Source organism: Nicotiana tabacum, chromosome 23, assembly GCF_000715075.1.
Source record: "Nicotiana tabacum cultivar K326 chromosome 23, ASM71507v2, whole genome shotgun sequence".
Taxonomy (NCBI): Eukaryota; Viridiplantae; Streptophyta; class Magnoliopsida; order Solanales; family Solanaceae; genus Nicotiana; species Nicotiana tabacum.
The window spans coordinates 7,868,242-7,889,597 of NC_134102.1; the positions used below are offsets into that span (position 1 = coordinate 7,868,242).

General features: G+C 36.6%; 1 protein-coding gene and 1 pseudogene across 1 annotated transcript; one reads left to right on the forward strand and one right to left on the reverse strand.

Annotated features, from left to right (window-relative positions):
• Nucleotides 1-2,273: 2,273 nt before the first annotated feature.
• Nucleotides 2,274-2,827, forward strand: LOC142177895 (18S ribosomal RNA; annotated as a pseudogene).
• A 3,461-nt stretch (nt 2,828-6,288) lies between these two features.
• On the reverse strand, nt 6,289-11,470 carry LOC107808568 (THO complex subunit 4C). Its single transcript, XM_016633097.2, has 7 exons — nt 11,220-11,470; nt 10,130-10,358; nt 9,146-9,298; nt 8,992-9,060; nt 7,815-7,996; nt 7,328-7,384; nt 6,289-6,663 (listed from the first exon to the last, which is right to left on the reverse strand). Exons 2-7 carry the CDS (start codon nt 10,316-10,318, stop codon nt 6,483-6,485), a joined length of 831 nt encoding a protein of 276 aa, XP_016488583.1. The 5' UTR covers nt 10,319-10,358; nt 11,220-11,470; the 3' UTR covers nt 6,289-6,482.
• Between the last annotated feature and the right edge of the window lie 9,886 nt (nt 11,471-21,356).

The window sequence follows — 21,356 nt, forward strand, 5'->3', positions numbered from 1 at the left end:
CATTATAGATTAAGTAGTAAAGCAAAAAAAGAAAGTCCACATCTGAGCATTATATCCTTGTTTACGTGGTTTGAAAATTGAGTTAAGACTTCGATTTGTTGGAGGTTTTGAGGGACCAATAGAGAGTGGAACATTTACTGGTTACCAATATTTGGATTTTTATTAGCGTGGCGTCGGGCCAATTTACACGCACCTCGATTAATTTTACGGGATACTTGTCATCTTTCACCAGTAATAAGTACCAGGTAATTTTGTCCACCAAGATTTGGAAAGATGGGAAGAAATCACCTAGTATTTTTTCCTCTTTTGGGATTTAAACCTAAGACCTCATATTTCTCACCCATTTTATTTAACAATATGTCACACCTTTGGATGCAATATTTAGAGTATTTTTTAGCCTATAAGAGGTTGACATTTCTAAAGAACCATTGCCAATTAAAACCCCACAAAGATTGAACTAAGTAGTGGCCAAGATTTTGGGTTGTATTCTCTTTATTATCACTTAGCAATTTTAAAATTCCATCACATTTGAGTCGATTTGTATGAAAAGCAATTTGCCAACACATCACCATATAAGATATGAACATATCTCGAGAATCGTTGTTCATTGACCCGATGGCATATTTAGAATTTAGATATTGTTTATTACAAGTTGAAAGAATGTATTCTGAAAAATATATTTAACTCAATTTATAGTTAATTGTTTTGCACGTATATAAGATTCGACCCAAAAGCATTATACGTAGCCAAGATTTAGGGTTGCGTTTTCTTTTCTCTTTTTTTCTTTCTTGTGGGTTTTTTTTTTTTTGGGGGGGGTGGGTGGGGGGAGGTTGTAATGGAGTAGGGGCCAGGGAGTTTAAAGAACTACTCATTCATACTATTGTCTATTTAATATATTATGTATAAAACCTTATCCTTAGGTAGCACACTAAAAGTGCTTCTACATTGTTCTTGATTTGTATCAAAGTGTACTACTAAGTACCATTTAGGATTTGGGGACAACCGTACTATATTAAGCGGTACTCATTGATTTTTCTACTTTTGCATTATTATATATATAATCTGAGGCGAAGTTAGAATTTAAAATTTATGAATTCGAGATTTTAATTTTTTAAGTTATTGGATTCTAAATTAATAATTTATATATATTTAATAAAAAATTTAAAATAAATATATGAATTGAACCAAAGCTAGGATTCGGCCGAAACCATAGCCTACATTGCGGCTCCGCCTCTATATATAATAAGTAATTAATTGCTTCCAATTAAGACACATACCCCTTCCATTTTGATTGGCTAAATGGTTACTTGTTTCTATCATTTTTCAACACCTAGGTAGCTTTAGAATTTGGTGCGCTTTTTGGAGTTTGTTAAGAATTGCAACTTTAGTTAGTTGGAGATTTTTGGATTTGTTAGGATATTGACTTAAGTGGCCAATCTCCAATTGCAAGTGCTTCACTCACTAAGTTTTAGAAATTATATTACTTTATCCATATGAATAGTTCAAATATATACAAAAGTTACTTTAATATGGTGCACTTAAGATTAATCTCATTGGATGCTACTTTGAAATAATATGTAAAAAAAACATAGGCTCTCAACATCATTTTTTTTTTTTGTATAATAAAGAAGAGGAACTTTTTGTTCTTTTATCAAATGTGTGATGAAATGATGACAGAGGGAATAAAGGAACGATGAAAGACACATAAGTGACCTATGCATGTCGCAATTTTTCTTGCATTAATACTTTAATATTTGAGAATTCTAAAGGGTATAATTTTTTCCATTTGTCCAACAAATTTGGTTCACCTAATTTACTGTATCCTAATCGTTAGATAGACGAATTTTTACTTTGTTCTCAAACATTGATTTATACACATTACAAAAACAAATACTGGAAAATCTATAAAAGGAAACACTACATTCCCTTTTTCAAGAAAGTTTAATTTATTTGGTAGAAAAAAAATTAAATTTAATTGACTTGAGCAATGAATTATAGTTAGATTACTAAAGAAAATCAATATTGAACTCCTTGTATTATTTTGGCCGACAGAATTCGTACATTTCCAGATTCAAGATTTTAAGTCAATGTTGTTCAAAACGAATATAATTTCTCATATATTTCCACGCAATCAGACACGGATATAATTTAAGGCGCGGGATATAGGCAGTTTCAAACTGTGGTATTCTGGGAGGGTGGGGGCCAGGAACGGAGTAGGTATCTTAGTTGATAAGAACCTCCGTGAACTAGTGGTGGAGGTTATGAGGGTGAATGACAAGTTGATGACTATTAAGCTAGTTGTTGGAGGTTTTACTTTGAACATAATTAGTGCGTACGCACCCCAAGCAGGCTTGGATGAGGAAGTCAAAAGGCGTTTCTGGGAGGATTTGGATGAGATGGTACGTGGTATCTCGTATACCGAGAAGTAGGGTTCGATTCCGGAGAGGGAACCTGAGAAACGGCTACCACATCCATGGAAGGCAGTAGGCGCACAAATTATCCAATCCTGACACGGGGAGGTAGTGACAATAAATAATAATATCGGGCTCTATGAGTCTGGTAATTAGAATGCGTACAATCTAAATCTCTTAACGAGGATCCATTGGAGGGCAAGTCTGGTGCCAGCAGCCGCGGTAATTCCAGCTCCAATAGCGTATATTTAAGTTGTTGCAGTTAAAAAGCTCGTAGTTGGACCTTTTGCATATGAGGAGATTTCAACGGCCACATTGGAGCGACGTCTGGGGGGTATAATGATGTGCGTGGTGGCTTCGGTTTTGGAGATAGAAACGGAGGAGGAACGTCTCTGCTGGACTTTGCTAGAGCATTTGATTTGGTGATAGCAAACTTGAATTTTCCGGAGAGGAGGGAACCCTTGGTCACCTTCCGTAGTTATGTTGTCGAGACTCAGATTGATTATTTACTCTATAGGAAGTCTGATAGAGGTCTTTGCACGGATTGCAAGGTCATCCCGAGTGAGAACCTCTCGACCCTTCATAGGCTCCTGGTCATGGACCTTGAGATCACGAGGAAGAGGAGGAAGAGGGCGATGTATATCAAACATAGGATCAAGTGGGGAGCCTTGACGGAAGCTAAAGCACGGGAGTTGGGGGTCAAGTTGTTGACTGTGTGGGCTTGGAGGAGTAGTGGGGACACAAGCGCTATGTGGACCACGACTGCGTAATGTATTAGGTAAGCCGCGAGAGAGGTATTAGGGGTCTCAAAGGATAACTATGGTGGTGATAAGGGAGACTGGTGGTGGAATGGTGAGATGCAAGGAAAAGTGAAAATCAAGAAAACGGCGTATCTGAATCTAGTGAAAAGTGTAGACGGGAAGGACAAGAGGACGAATAAGGAGCATTATAAGTTGGCTAAGAAAGAGGTAAAGCCAGTAGTTACGGCGGCAAAGACTGGAGCTTTTAGTCGTTTGTATGAGGAAATCGAGGGCCGAAGTGGGGAAAGAGGTTGTTCAGGCTAGACAAGACTCGAGAAAGGAAGGCGCGTGACTTGGACCAAGTGAAGTGCATCAAGGACGAAGAAGGTAGAGTTTTGTTGGATGAGGGGCTTATTCGTCGGAGATGGCAGACATATTTCTATAGTCTCTTAAACGAGAAGGGGGACAGGAGCATTGTACTGGAAGTCGTTGTGATTTTGGGTATTGTAGGCGGATTAGAGTTGATGAAGTTGAGGGGACTATGCGTAAGATGAGTAGGAGCAAAACGACCGGGCCGGATAAAATACCGGTGGAGTTTTGGAAGAGTGCGGGCAACGCAGGCTTTGAGTGGCTCACTAGTTTATTTAATGACATTTTTAGAACGAAGAAGATGCCCGAAGAGTGTAGGTGGAGCACGATGGTTTCTGTATACAAGAACAAGGGTGATATCCAAAATTACAATAACTATCGGGGTATCAAGCTGCTTAGTCATACTATGAAAGTCTAGGAGAGAGTGGTAGAGTTAAGGGTGGGGAGGTGTGTGTCTATCTCCGAGAACCAGTTTAGGTTTATGCCGGGGTATTCGACTACAGAAGCCATTCACCTTGTTAGGAGATTGATGGAGCAATATAGGGAGAGAAAGAAGGACTTGCATATGGTGTTCATCGACTTAGAAAAGGTGTACGATAAAGTTCCAAGGGAAGTTTTGTGGAGATGTTTGGAGGCTAGAGGTGCTCTTGTGGCCTGTATTAATTTGATTAGGGACATGTATGATGGAGTAAAGACCCGAGTGAGGACAGTGGGTGGGGACTCGGACCATTTTTCGGTTATGATGGGGTTGCATCAGGAGTCGTCACTTAGCCCTTTTTTGTTTGCTCTAGTGATGGACGTACTGACGCGCCACGTCCAAGAGGAGGTGTCGTGGTGCATGCTATTTGCAGATGATATTTTTTTATTGACGAGACGAGAGACGGTGTGAACGCGCAATTAGAAGTATGGAGGCAGACCTTGAAATCTAAAGGTTTCAAGTTGAACAGGACCAAGACAGAGTACTTGGGGTGTAAGTTCAGTGGTGAGACTCAAGAAGAGGAAGGGGGGGTGAGGCTGGACTCGCAGGTCATCCCTAGGAGAGGAAGTTTTAAGCACCTTGGGTCTATTATTCAGGTGGATGGGGAGATTGATGAAGATGTCACACATCGTATTGGAGGGGGGGGATGGATGAAATTGAGACTCGCTTCTGGCGTTTTGTGTGACAAGAAGGTGCCACCGAAACTTAAGGGTAAGTTCTACAAAATGGTGGTCAGACCAACAATGTTGTATGGGGCTGAGTGTTGGTCAGTCAAGGTCGCTCATGTCCAGAAGATGAAAGTAGAGAGGTGAGGATGTTGAGATGGATGTGCGGGCACACCAGGTTAGATAGGATCGGAAATGAGGTTATTCGCGATAAGGTGGGTGTGGCACCTATTGAGGACAAGATGTGGGAAGCGCGGCTGAGGAGGTTTGGTCGTGTGAGGAGGAGGAGCACAGACGCCCCGGTGAGGAGGTGTGAGAGGTTGATATTGGAGGGCCTACGGAGAGGTAGAGGTAGGCCTAAGAAAAGGTGGGGAGAGGTGATTAGGCAAGACATGGCCCAGCTTTAGCTGACCGAGGACATGACCCTTGATAGGAAGGTATGAAGGTCGAGGATTAAGGTAGTAGAGTAGGTAGTTTAGAGTGTTCATAAAAGTAGTATTGACACGCAGTCTTGCTTTCTATTGGTAGTAGGTTTTTATAACTAACCGTTGTTTTCTTTCATTGTTGATCACTTTACTATCTTGTTGTTTTTATTCTGCTTTTGTATGGCTTTTTGGTATTGTCCCTTCTTGTCTATATTTTCATTAATGTGGTGCTTATACGTTCTTAAGCTGAGGGTCTATTGGAAACAGCCTCTCTATCCTCACAAGGTAGGGGTAAGGTCTGCGTACACATTACCCTCCCCAGACCTCACGATGTGGGGTAATACTGGGTATGTTGTTGTTGTTGTTGATTATTATTTAATTACATAAGTTGAAAAGTGACTATTTATGAATTATATCCTAATGTTTTGGGTCCTTAGATGGGCTGTTCGGGTAGAGAGTTCAGCTCAGTAATAATCTTCAATTTTAGTAAAATTATACCTTGAACTGGTGCGTGAAATGGATTTCTGTATAGCTTTTCATCGTTTCGGTTCGGCCGATTATTGAAAAAAATCTATACCATGGCAATTTTTCAATTAGTACGTCACTATTCACAACAAAAATAAAACTTTTGTTAACATAAAACTCTGTATTTCTAATCTAACCAATCACTGCACAGTGAATATGATGTTCAATTTACATCACAGCTCTACAAAACTAATCCCACAATTGTCGACATTAAATTCTACATTGCTATTTCCCGCACAACTTAAAAAGATTGAGAAATTTCTACTAAGGATATGGTTGATATTTGCAGGATCACTAGTAATTAACATGTTCAAGTTGGCAAGAATAGGACCATGGAACTCAAAAGTACACTGATACCTAGATTGCAACAGAACAGAAGCCACGAACCAAATTGGCGCCCTACAAAGATTGAACACTATAGTACATGTAGTTCAACTTATTTTTTAAAATAAGGTCCAATTGACTTCATGCACATCAACTAATTCCACAATGTACCTGCTGCACCAGCACATGTGCCAGGTAACTACGTCCCCTAGAGCTTGGACAGATAGAAATCGGATTCCGCTGAGAACACTATATACATGGCAGTTCAACTTTCTCGCATTCATACCACGCATATACTTCCGTGTTAGTTGCAGATCCATGGTTAATAACTGGTTGGTCACAAAACAAAAATAACGCAACTATATAGTCATATACTACAGCATTGACATTCCAATAGTCATGTTACAAACCATTAAACCAAAACCAGTAACCTCCAAATCTATCAGATATCAGAAAAATCACTAAAACATTCGGGAAACTCTTTACAGCAAATGTTCTTCCAATTCTTTTGCTTATGCCACAAGGCCTGAAAGTACACACCGTCATTAGGTCTGCATAGCATCTGCGGTAGCATGATACTTTTCCAGCTCTTTATCAAGTTCTTCTGCTGACTTTTCAACGCCATTCTTCCTCACCCTACCGCCACGACCGCGCCCGCGTCCACCTCCACGGCCACGGTTGCGCCAACGCCCCGATGCATTACCAAAACCACCACGGCCCCTTTGACTATACAATAAGATACAAGACAATTACTTTAGGAACTCCAACCATTTGTTTAACCAAAACCATCTTTTCCTTTATCAAGGGTTTCAGCTAATCAGTTTATTACCACAAAATAACTGTAATTTCAATCTGATGCAACTTTACCTAATAGTATATTTGTCTTCAATATAGACAATGCAGCCGTGAAGAAGAGAACATGCTAAACAACTAACACTCAAAAAGGCAACTCAACACAAAGCTATATCTTAAATCTGTAGTCTTCCACATCACAAGTACATTTGATTAGCTGATCCAGAAGAATCTCTTCATTTAACATTTCAATGTAAATAACACTAACAGAAAAAAGTAAGCTACGTGTAACATCAACTTCAGGTGTGAGATGTTAAAAATTGCAAACAAACAGATGTCCACCGTCCAAACTCTCCACAATAGAAGATATGTATTGGAATAGCTCAAGATGAAACAATATGCATCCAATTAGGCTGCATAGAGTGTAACATTCCAGTCTGACATCTAATAATCATCAAATTTGCCTTAAAGCAAAAATCCACTGTTCTACTTGTATATGGCCTTAAGGCCGGCCTCCAAACAAACATGTTCCACCCCTACCCTACAGGTAACTAAACAACATCCAGAGAATAAATAACTGTGCACATCAGAAACTCACCTTGAACCACGATTAGCAGCAGCAGATGCAGCACCCCTTCCACGAGCTGAGCCAGGCCTGCACAACACATAGGTTCACTTTAACTGCCCAAAAAGATATTGGACAACATTTCACCCATAAAACGTACTACTTTTGAAAAACAATATTCCTATAAGACAACCCCAACCAAAACAACCACCCTGCATAAAAATTCAACTACAAACAAGCAAATAACTCTCACATCATCAGGAAAGAAAAAGGCACAGATCTGTCATTATAATAGGGCAAGAACGAGAATCAATTAACAAGCAATCTTTGGCTAAAGCACTACTAAGAAGCTAAAAGCAATTATGTGGACCATTTGCTATTACCGACAACCCAACACAGTGCAAATTATTCTGAAAGTAAAATGGCGGTACATACTGCAACAGTCGGTTAATAAGCATGGATGTCACACAGACAACCAGAGATACTAAGAGAGGGAAAGAAAGAAATTAATATTACATACAGAGTGACAACTGTCCTCCTTCCACTTCCTCGTCCAACATCTACACGAGCTGATAAAGGCATGCCTGTGGAGGGAGCAACAACTTCTATCTTCATTGGCTTACCATCCAACTGAACATTGTTGTATCTTTTATGTGCTTGGTATGCATCACTCCTTCTGGCAAAAACCACCTCAGCTGCACCCTATAAGTGATTAACAATTTACCATCAAGGGTAACTCCAACACTATACAAGCTAGTACTACAAAAACAACAAGAGTATTTAATCTAAAAGAAACAACAACTGACAAACTAATACACGTGTAAAAGACACAGAAAAGCAGGATGTTTAAAACGAATAATTCAGTACCATGAACTAACAGTTGAAAATTAAAAAGAAGAGATATATAGATCATCAAGCTAGACACCAGCATCATTGGCCAGCTGTTATGATAAAGAGGTGATATACAAGTGTATTGAGCAGCTGATTTGAATTATGGCAAGTTAATAAGAACAAAACAACATATATATAAACATATTCAGACATGTGTGCCATGCAGATTATTACTTTTTCCGTACACTAGACTCCAATATTCATTTTTCTCAGGCTTACCCGCCAATGAATCATTTATTCCTACCACCTCAGTGCTTCAAACCAATGATTTCTACTCCATGTCAAATAACAAATGTAATTCTTTGACATGACACAATTATACAAAGATAAAGAGCTCAAATGAGTAAGGTTATTAATTAGAAAGTATGGGACATACGACTGGCATGTTTATGAGCTGAAAGCTGCTTCCAAATGTGGGTCTCGTGTATTACTTTGCATTATCAAAAAACTAGATACTTCTTAAGTCTCGTAGGAGGCTATTTCCCCAGTTAATTGAACTTCTAATACTCAAATACCAGTAGATGCATTTCTAAACCACATCAAGCTTCAACCCACTCACTAGGTTCTTCTCAGAAACAGTTGGTGACATTCCTAGAAGCAATGATAACTCTTTTTTGAGAAGGTGATAAATTGTTTCATTTATAATATACAGCTTTAAGCCCATGCTGAATTGTACTTCAATTTTCTAGTTCAAACTAGGCGGCATACACATCACCAACTGATGAATAACTTGTGCATGTGATAATAAGCAATACAAGTAAAAGTTAATGCAGAACTATGCTTTAAATTAGCAGAAAATAACTTACACTTGGACGGCCATTTTTGTCATAGTGGATAGCATATCGTATTAGTTCACCAATCTCGGAGAAGAGTTCCTGTGTAGCAAGTCCTCTTTTAACAGATCTTGAAAGATATCTATTGCGAAGAAGTATATATTTGAAAGACATGCACAAGCTGTACCCTTATATCTGAATTTGTCACTCCAACATCCAAGTTGGAAACATACACCTTAGTGCCACTCTCCAATCCAGACGATATCCCTGCAGCTCTAAGACTATCTTCAAACAAGCCATTGCCATTCTGCCATGGCAAATTCTTCGTTCTGCGGGAAGACTGAAGAGAGCATGCCCAAAATATATCCAGGTGGAAAGTTAAAAGTCAGCAATACTACCAAAAAATAAGACAGATAACCATTCTTCAAGATTAAATCAGATATCATCAGCGTTCCATCGAACTAGGAGGAATTTCTTACGTCGAATTTCTCAAAAACAATGAAATCTAATAGAGAAAGAGGAATGAACTATGGATAAAAGTGTTGATGGAATGAGGATTTGACCCACTGCACATCAACAGGTCCTTAAACAAAAGGTGAGAGCTCCACTTTTGATGTTCAGTGAAGGAAGCAACTTTTGCAAAGAGGCCATGAACTAGATTGTAACAGAAGATCTCGACTCCACAGCAGTTCCACATATTGCAGTAGGATCCTTTAGGACAATCACAAACTCCCTTTTAAAGCAATTGCTATTAGATAGTGAGGATTAGAGATGGTTAAGAAAGTACAACCCTCTAGATGTTATGGAAATTAAAAGGTGAAATCTCTTTAATTTTTTCCAGTTAATGAAGCACCTCAAGCAACATGCTACACAAAGAAGCAAATGTGCCACAACAGGGCCACCTGAATATCCCATTTTATCAAAATCCATTGCACATTTCTCGAAGAAAACCCATTCGAATTGAAGGAGTTAGAGGATCATCAATACTTTGTACTACCATTTGACAGCTTATTACGGCTGAACGAAGTTGGACTTTCTCCTTAGAGCCAAACATGCCAATATCTCTTGTATGTCAATTCTATAGCAAATATGCGGAGAACCCTCCGTTTCATTTCTAAAGCATATGAAATTGTCTAGGAAATGCAAAAGACTCCATCAGTTTCGAGCTTGCCTTGGCAATTCTGTTGGCAGATGGCCGAGCATTTACACCAAGAGGCCCTCTACGAGGAGCTCCTGTTGTTCTTCCACCTCTAAATGATCCTCCTCTTCCACGTCGGGCCCTGCCTTGTCCTCTACCACCTCTCTCAGTATTTCTCCTACTTTTTATCATATCATCAAGAGTCATATCCAAGGAAGCCATGACGTATTCAGGCAACAAAAAACTCAGCTGAAAGATCAGGCTGCAGACAGACAAGGACGAAGTAGTTATATATTTTATTACTTAACAAAGTATGAAGCAATAAGTGCAGAAAAGGGAGAAACATAGAGAGACCAGAAGTTGAAACTTCTGTCACCGTACTCAAATCAAAGAAAGAAAAATCTTCTACAATAAATAAGCAACAAGAGCATGTGATGGTTAAAACACATGGCGTCATTGACAGTAAGTTTCATATCAACAAGTAAACTGGTTAAAATTCAGCACAGATCTGGCATAACCATTGATCTATGAACCCAACACCAAAAAGTGCCAAAGCCCATATGAGTCCTCTATATCAATTCTTCCGCTTATTGAGGAAAAATTATAGGCATAGATTTAAAACATTATAAATATATAATAATACATAAAAATCTTTACCAATTATATTCTGTTTCAAAAGTAGTCTGTCCCCAATTTAGACGGATGAATTATATCAATGAAAAATTAAAAACATGTTGCTAAACACACACAGAGATGTAAATCTGCAAGCAGAGGCAGATGCACGGTCTAAGATCATGGTTCAGCTGAACCATCGTTGGCCCAAACCATGTATATGTGTTGAGAAATCTATTAAATATGTATAAATATTAAATTTGAACCCAGTAATACAAATAGCCAATGGGTTCCTTTGACATCCCGAACCCCATAAATTTCAATTCCTAGATCTGCCTCTGTGACTGCAAATCAGCCCAGAGATAATTCATCCATAACAAAACATGAACTTTACAACACAGATGTGTAAATATCCGACATGGGTATGTGAATTTTTTGCTAAATCATAAACATAAAACAAATAAAATGAAAGATCCATGTAATAAACACGAGAAAAGAACAGAAAACTTACCAAAATCTGTGATTTTAGGAGACAGATGTAGAGAAATAAGGAGAGGAAGGGGAAAAGTATAAAGATTGAAGTTTTAATGAGGGAGAAGTGTGAAGATTAAAGCTTTAATTGGGTAGTGATTGAAATATTGATGGGATTGAAAGAGATTCAGGAAAATATTTGATCTAGAGGGAGAGCAGCTGGATTACAGAGAGATGAAGCTGGTCGCTTAGGGTTACGGATTTGCTTTTTGTACAGAGATACAGCCAATGGCAGAAGAGTAATATAAGGAGTTTTAAGGAGAAAAACACGGTTTCTGGTTCATGAAGATGGGCTTTTTTATAGGCCCAAAAAAGGCCCAAATTAGGGGCATTTGCACAAATAACCTTTCATTGTAGTAACAGCGCAGGCTAGCCACACCTTTCAAGTTACTGTTACGGAGTTTAACCTATAGAATTTATGATAGTGGCTATTTTTCAATTGTAAAGGCTGAAAAGTAGCTATTTTTTAATTTTATTCTTTTTTATGCCAAGATATAAATAAATTCTATCTCGTTAATTCAATTGGCTAAATTTGTCTGCGAAAAAATCTTCTAATTATTTTTTCTAAAGACAAATTTACTCCAATGAACTAATGGATAGAGAATTTAAAGAGTAGTCGCTAAAAGATAAGCTGTAAATAATCTCAATTTATGGAAACTTTACCATATTGGAAATTCTTTGTTTTCTTTTTTCTAGTATTTACTCTTTTTAGTTATTTTATGGTAGATGTAAGCCAGTGAATAATGAGAGAGAGAAATTACAAGAGCGGAGAACCTTTGGCGGAAATAAAGTTCAATATTTGTGCTGGGTGAAATTACAACCAAGAGCTTACAACTTTAGTCGCAAACATAAAGGAGAGAGTTTTTATTTCGGAAAAGGGCTAAAAATATCTCTATCGTTTAGTAAATGATTTACTTTTACTCTCCGTCCATCTATTGGTCCGAAAATGCATACAACATTATCTTCTGTTCTAAATTAACCCTCGCGACTAACGAAAATTTCTGTAATCCCTTTTTAATGTGTTGGCAGCACGTAATTGGGCCACGTGGCGATACTTCTTGATATATCACAAAGATATCAAAATATGGCCGGATACTTCTTGATAATCAAATAGTTCAAGAAGCTGGAGATCAAATACATCCCCAGAAGGTGTGCATCATTCTATATTCAAGAAATATGCTGCTTGAGCCCTCGAATCACGAAAACAATCAAGATAGAAGAATCAAGGGAGAAACAGAATTGTACTCATAATTTATTAGTAAAAATATTTTCTCTTATTTTGTAATTGTAGTTTATTTTTCATATATTTAAAATTTGTTGCAAACAAATTGGCTAGAATTTATAAACAATAAATTTGCGTCAAAAAAAATAATCGAGGCTGAAAAATATTATAACAATCGTAGTATTTGATTTCAAATAGTTTGAGTGTTACAATCTTTATTAATCCTCTAATTCTTCTTTCCAATAGTAAATAAATTCAATGACCTTTGAGCTTTAACTTGAATCTATATTTGTTGCCACAAAGGATGATCTTGAATTCAACTAGCACAAACTTTGATTTGAACTCGTACTCCTTGAATCTTGATTTGTTCTTTGTTCTTGAGCTTGAACTTGATTTCATAAACTTAAACTTGATTGCTTGAAGCTTGAAACTTGTAGAGAAATTTACGGCGTTTGATCCACTAGTTCTTTCTTGCTTCTTGTTATAACTTCAAAATTATCTATTGTGATGATCGGGTACTTCAAATCTTATCATCAAGTTTCGACAAGCCTACACTCCCGACAAACCTTGAAGCAGGGGATATTTGTAGACACTAAAATTTTAACGGATCAAGCTAGATCCTAATTCGAGATATTGCTATAAGACAACTCTTAAAATCTTAGGAGTCCATTAAGGTTGTTTGGAAGCTACTCTACCAACACCCTAAATTGGATGTTACTCTACTCTAGCCCTAAGTCATTCCTATAAAAAGGATTACATATTCTCTTAAAAAGGGCATATAAAAAATGGAGATCATTAATATCACATAAACTTATGGGATATCCACAAAGAGGTCAAGATGTGGACGGATAATTCTTGATAATTAAATATTTCAAGAAGATCCACAATATATTTTCATGGATATCAGATACATCCAAGGAGGTATGAATCATCCTACGTTCGAGAAACACTCTACTCCAACTCTCGAATCACGGAGAACAACTCGAAGGAAGAATGAAGGGAATAAATATAATTGTACCCACAAAGATTCATCAACAAAATTATTCATCTTTTATGTTTGTGATTGCACTTTTTTCATATATGTCTAAAATTTATTGCAAACAACGGGATTTGAAAACTCCAAATGGTTATTGTAGACATACTCTATCGTGGTTTAACTCCTAGGTCATTCTTTGAGAGTCCGGTTAAAGTTTGAGACATTGACGTTCGTTTTTTTACTGATGGGTCGGATTTAACAAATGAGGCAGGTATAACTCAATCCGATTTGGGATGCCACATGGCCCAATTACGTACTACAAACACATTAAAAAGGGGACCACATAAATTTTCATTAGTCGCATGGGTAATTTTAGACCAGAAGATAACGTTGTATGGATTTTCGGACCAATGGGTGAACGAAAAGTAAAACTAAACCATTTACCAAACAACAGTGGTATTTTAGTCCTTTTCCATTTTTATTTTAACTCAAAGATATTTTTTTTTAAATCGGATTTCCCTGAAAGGACAACTAAAAGATTCGTTTTAACCAAATATTATCTATATTTTTTACATTAAGAGGTGCCCCTTACCCAGTTCAAATTCTCATACGGATCTGCTTGATATTTTTGTATGTTTAGCATAAAAAAGGAAGAGGTTCTTAATAATAAGTGGTAGAGAGTTACAATTATTTTTTTTTAATTTATTGCTAGGTTGGGCATAAAAAGGAAGAAATAATGGTTTAAGAACGTGGGAGAGTGAGATTTTCATTGTTTGTTTGGAAAGAGCAATTAACCTGGCTTGTTGGTATATGAGCATTAAAATTAAAATAAAAAGATAGATAAAACTTTAAAGAAAGTTGTACCAAGAATCAAGTTGCATTTCAAGATAAAGATAGGAAATAATAGAACATGTACCAAAATTGAATTATCTTAAAACCAATCGAACTATAAAAGTTACTCCACTATTTCTCCGGCGTGGTAACCAGTGACATTTTTTTTTTTTTTTGTTAACAAGAGAACTCCAAGCCGCTACCATTCGGGTACGCACAAGTTAAACTATCGGGTGAATGACTCAATTACCCATAAAAATAAAACTATTTACTCTTATCTACCCATTTACTTTTCTACCTATCAAACTAATTGCATTTCATACCCGTAGTAACTTTTGTGGGTAATTTCCTCTTTTTTCTCCCTTTCTTTTTTATTTCTCTTCTTCTTTTCTTTTTTCCTTCATTTCTTTCTTTTCTCCTTTTCTTTTTTCTCGTTTTCTTCTTCTTCTTTTTTTCTTTTTTTCTCCTTTTCGATTCATTTATTTTTTGCCCAAATCATATTATTAGTATTTTTATCATAATTTAATTTTACCACTCAATTTTGGCTCCTTTTTTATTTTCTTATTTTCATTTTTTCCTTTTGTTTAATTTTTTTCATTTATTGTTCCTTTTTTAAATTTATTTAACTCCTTTTTTCTTTTATTTTCTTCTCTTCATAATCTAATTTTATTTTTTTATTTTTTTCATTATTCTTTCTTTTTTATACAATAAGAAAAAATAACTGATATATTAAATATTTATTTTTAATTTTTAATATAACTTGTATAATATATAGCCTTTTTAATTCAATTATTAGAACAACTTATACATTATAAATATTTTCTATTCTCTTTTTTTCTTTCATTTTTTCTTTTTAAATTTCATTTATTATTATTTCTATGCATTTTTTTATTTTCTTTTTTTGTCATAATTTAATTCTGCACACATTTTTGGCTTCTTTATTTTTGTTCTTTTTATTTATATGTTTTTTTTTTAATATATTAACTATAGAAAATAACTTACTTTAGCATATATTATATCAAAAATAATATATTAGTAGCAGTTGAATTATATTATTGTAATATACTATGTTATCTCCATGCTATATATCATATACTGACACAGTATATGATATCGAGAACTCTGTTAGAAAATTTTAAAAGGACCCATTGATTATTTTTTGAAATTTTTTAAAAATACCAAATTTAATTATGTTGTTACATTATACCATATAATGTAATATTGTTATAATAAATTATACACTATTAAATGAAATATTATATACCAAAATGGTATATAGTATGTTATCTTAGTATATAGTATATATTAGTCTTCTTCGCTAATTCAACTCAATTTCAACCTAAATTTAAAAAATTTACTCCAGAATTTCCACCAGTTGACTCAAACTTTAACCACAACCTTCAATCAAATATTTCAAACTAAATATTTTGGTTTAAGAAAAAAAATAAAAAATATGAGAAAAGTTGAAAAAGAACTCAAGAAAATTTCAAAAAATTCTAGAAAGACCAAATTGTAATAGTATGTTGTTACATTATATAGTATACTGTTGGAAAGAACTGTATACCAAAATAGTATATCATATATCATTTTGGTATACAGTACAAATTCTTCGTCGCCAGTTCAACGCAATAAATTATATACTATTTAATTAAATATTATATACCAAAATTATATATAGTACATTATTTTGGTATATAGTACAAATTAGTATTTTTCGCTAGTTCAATTCAATTTTAACTTAAATTTAAAAAATCTACTCCATAATTTCCACCAGATTAACTCAAACTTTAGCCACAACCTTCAATCAAATATTTCAAGTTAAATATTATGGTTTAATAATTTTTTTTTAAAAAAACAAACATGAGAACTCCGTTGAAAAGTTGAAAAAGAACGCGATGAAAATTTCAAAAAATTCTAAAATGACCAAATTGTTACATTATATAGTATACTATATACATGTTTAACGGACCGGGTTGATCCGGTTCCGGACCAGACCATATCGGTATTAAACCGGCTCGGATCGGTGGTAGAGGGCCAGTAGGAATGTGTTTGGGGGGTAAGGGGTTGGTCCATATTGATTTTCCTTACCGGTTAACCGGACGGTCAAAACCGGTAAAGGAAAATCACAGGTGAACCGGTTAATCGGATCAGCCCGGACCAGTCCAACGACTATTTTCAGAATATTTAAAAAAAAAAAAAAAGTTGACCGTTGGCACCCATCTGAATTTAACACTCCAGAAGATGGCCAAGAAGTTCATATTGATTATGAAGAACTTACCAAGGCAATGCAAAACCTCTGAAGTTCTGGATTTATATTTAATAATTAAACTTTGAATTTACTCTTTTTTAGTTAATTTAGTTGTTGTCAAATGTAAACTTTATTTTGCAAGTTTGAAATTAAAAAAAAATTACAAATTATAAGTGCAATTTTTTTTCATTTTCATTGTATTCTATTATCTTAAATTCTTAATGATATATTCAAATATAAGGATTTTAAAGCCTTTGCATCATTTATTCAAATACTCTTTTTATAAGATTTTTTCTTTTGTTTTATATTTTTACTTTATCTTAATATAAATTATGGTAGTTATACAAAATACAAAAAAAAATTAATTAAATAAAACCGGCCCGGCCCGAAACTGTTCCGGTTCATTAAATCACCGAATGGTCTCTGTCATGACCCAAAATCCATATAACATGATGGCTCTTATCTCAATACTAGGCAAGCCGACAATCTCAATAAACCACAATTTCTATTAAGTTTGAAAACATAATATATAAAATTAATAGAAAACCCCCACACATACTGATATAAATACACTTTCAAAACCCGGTGTCACTGAGTACATGAGCATCTAAATAATAACAAAGTCTGACTGACGAGAATATTGTCTGAAAATATAGAACTGTACAATAACTGAAAGGAAAGAGAGTCAAGGTCTGCGGACGCCAAACAACTACCTTGATAGTCTGCAACAGATAAATCCTCAAATTTGGCAACCGCCGTATCCGGAAGTACCTGAATCTGCACATGAGGTGCAGGGTGTAGTGTGAGTACAACCAACTCAATAAGTAACAAGACTAACTTTTGGACTGAAAGTAGTGACGAGCTCAGCAGGTATAGTCCAGTATAGAAATAACATTACAGAAAATGTAGGCATACTTTCAAGTTCAACAGTTAAGCTAGTACGAGAAAAATATATCAATACTGAATGATATGAGGAATATGACATCTCAGTGAAAGAACCTTGTATACTCCCAATCACAATTACTCGATCACACAGTACTGTATATGGCCAATCCAACCCAGGAAAATATTTATCCCCAAATTATAATGATTCGGACAAGATCCGTATCCAGAGAAATTTATCACAAATATAAATAAGTAAGGCAAGTTCATGCCTCGGAAGTCCATCCCGAATATAAATTATCTACGCTCACTATGGAGGGTGCAGACTCCGGAGGGCTCCTTCAGCCCAAGCGTAATATAAAGCCGATATGGCCTGCTGCAGGCGGGCAGCCCCGATCCATAGAATAATAATATATATAAAGCCAATATGGCCTGCTGTAGGCGGGCAGCCCCGATCCCACAAATGTCCTCACAATTGATGAACATGGCTGAGTATGAAATGTATATTTTTAAATAATTAAATTCAACAACAACACGACCCTATGGGTCCCAAAAATATCGGCACGTAGCCTAAACATGATCTTTAATACGGGTCTCTGCTCAATTTCTCTAACACGTGGGGAATATGTGGATAATAACATGATTCCTTAATTTTTTTACAAGTCCACAGAATTTATTCAAGTCACAATTTCTATGGTGCACTCCCACACGCTTGTCACCTAGCATGTGCGTCACTTCCAACAATTGATATAACACAAAATTAAAGGATTCATACCCTTAGAACCAAGTTTAGAAATATTACTTACCTCAGACCGTGTAATTCTTTACTCCGCTATGCCTTTGCCTCGCGAATTGGTCTTCAAAAGCCTCGTACCTAGTCATAATTAATTCGACTCACTCAATACAAATCATAGGAATTTATTCCATATGAAAATACTAATTTTCCAACAAAATCCGAAATTTAACTCAAAATCGCCTGTGGAGACCACGTCTCGGAACCCGACAAAAGTTACAAAATATAAATGCCCATTCAATTACGAGTCCAACCATACCAAATTTACCAAATTTTGACATCAACTCGACCTCCAAATCTCAAATCTTATTTTCAAATCCCTAGGCACAATTTATCGAATTATACCACAAAAATACGTAATCTAGTCAAAATACTCAATGATAATTCAATATTATTGACTAACAATGATCACAAGGGACTTAACTCAAGTTTTCCCGTGAATTCTCGCTCAAAAATCGCCTCAACCCGTGTTCTTTCGCCCAAAAATGTTGAAATGAGCTAAAACAAAACTGCTCAATAAAAACACTAATATGGTCGCTAAAAGTCCATTTCCCGTCACTAAAGGTCCACACCATAACCTACTTGTACCAACAGTTTATTTTTTCACTAAAAAGACTCTAACTCCATCATATCAACTCGAAATTCGACGATTCTTGTTCCTGTGAGTCACAAATAATAATACGAACCTAATCGTTCAATCGAAACTCAATTCGGATCTCATTTGCTCAATGCGATACCAATTTCGCTCGTTAAACAATTAACTCATGTTTCGCGCTAAAAACCCAATCGCGACTTGATGAACTTAGACCAAACATTCCAGATCATTCCTATAATTCATTATCACCTTGCCCTTCTTCCCAAACCTCATAACACCCTTCATAGGCAAAACTCGGAGTAGTACCTTCTCTCCTACCATGTAAGAAATATCGCAAACCTTCCAGTCGGCATAACTCTTCTGTCTAGACTGCGCCGTACGTAGTCAATCCTGAATCAATTTAACCTTTTCCAAAGCATCCTGAACTAAATCAGTACCCAATAGCCTAGCTTCACCAGGCTTAAACTAACCCACCGAAGACCGACATTGTTTCCCATTTAAAGCCTCATACGGAGCCATCTGAATGCTCGATTAGTAGCTATTATTGTAAGCAAACCGTGCAAGTGGCAGAAACTCATCCCAAGAACCCCCAAAATCTATAACACAAGCACGTAGCATATCTTCCAATATCTGAATAATGCGCTCGAACTGTCCGTCCGTCTGAGGGTGAAATGTTGTACTTAACTGAACCTGTGTGCCTAACTCTCGCTATACTGCTCCCCAAAAACTGTGATGTAAACTACGTGCCCCGATCTGAAATGATGGACACTGGCACACCGCAAAGGCGAACAATCTCGCGTATATAAATCTCAGCCAACCGCTCCGAGGAATAAGTAGTACCAACTGGAATAAAATGCGCGGACTTGGTCAATCGATCTACAATCACCCAAACAACATCAAACTTCCTCAAAGTCTATGGGAGTCCAACTACGAAGTCCATGGTAATACGCTCCCACTTTCACTCTGGAATTTCAAGTTTCTGAAGTAATCCGCCCGGTCTCTTATGCTCGTACTTCACCTGTTGACAATTTAAACATAAAGCTACAAACCCCACTATATCGTTTTTTATTCCTCTCCACCAATAGTGCTGCCTCAAGTCATGATACATCTTTGCGGCACCCAGATGAATGGAATACATCGAACAGTGGGCTTCTTCAAGAATCAATTCACGCAGCCCATCTACATTTGGCACGCAAATACGACCATGCATCCTCAATACCCCATCATCCCCAATAGTAACATCCTTGGTATCACTGTGTTGAACTGTGTCCTTAAGGACAAGTAAATGAGGATCATCATACTGGCGCTCTCTGATGCGGTCATATAAGGAAGACCGAGAAATCACACAAGCTAGAATCCGACTGGGCTCCGAAAGATCCAATATTACGCACCAGTTAGCCAAGGGCATGAACATCAACTGCAAGAGGCCTTTCACCAACAGGAATGAAGGCAAGGCTACCCATACTCACCGCTTTCCTACTCAAGGCATCAGCCACCACATTGGCCTTCCCGGGATGATACAAAATAGTAATATCATAATCCTTCAGCAGCTCCAACCATCTCCGCAACCTCAAATTTAGATCCTTCTATTTGAATAAGTGCTGAAGACTCCGACGATCTATAAATACCTCACACGACACACCATAGAGATAGTGCCTCCAAATCTTCAATGCATGGACAATAGCTGCCAATTCTAAATCATGAACATGGTAGTTCTTTTCATGTGGCTTCAACTGACGTGAAGCATAAGCAATCACTCTACCCTCCTACATTAAGACACACCCAATACCAATCCGAGAAGCATCACAATACACTGTATAAGAGCCCGAAGCTGAAGGCAAAACTAAAACTAGAGTTGTGGTCAAGACAGTATTGAGCTTCTAAAAGCTCTCTTCACACTCATCCGACCACCTGAATGGAGCACCTTTCTGGGTCAATTTAGCTATGGGCGATGCAATATATGAGAAGCCATCCACAAAGCGACGATACTAACCGGCCAACCCGAGAAAACTCTGAATCTCAGTAGTTGAAGATGGCCTGGGCCAACTCTGAACTGCCTCTATTTTTTTCGGATCCACCTTAATTCCTTCACTGGACACTATGTGTCCCAAGAATGCCACCGAACTAAGCCAGAACTCATATATAGAGAATTTGGCATAAAGTTTCTCCTCTCTCATCCTATGTAATACAATACCTAACTGTTGTGCATGTTTCCACTGGCTACGTAAGTACTCAAGGATATCATCAATAAATACTACAACAAACAAATCAAGATATGGTTGGAATACACTATTCACCAAGTACATAAATGATTATGGGGCGTTGGTCAGCCCAAAAGACATCACGATAAATTCATAGTGACCATACCGGGTCCTGAATGCCGTCTTTAGAATATCTGAATCTCGAATATTTAACTGATGATATACTCAGACCTCAAATCAATCTTAGAGAACACCCTCGCTCCCTGAAGATGGTCAAATAAATCATCAATACGAGGCAAATGATACTTATTCTTGATTGTAACTTTGTTCAACTGCCTATAGTCGATGCACATCCGCATAGTACCATCT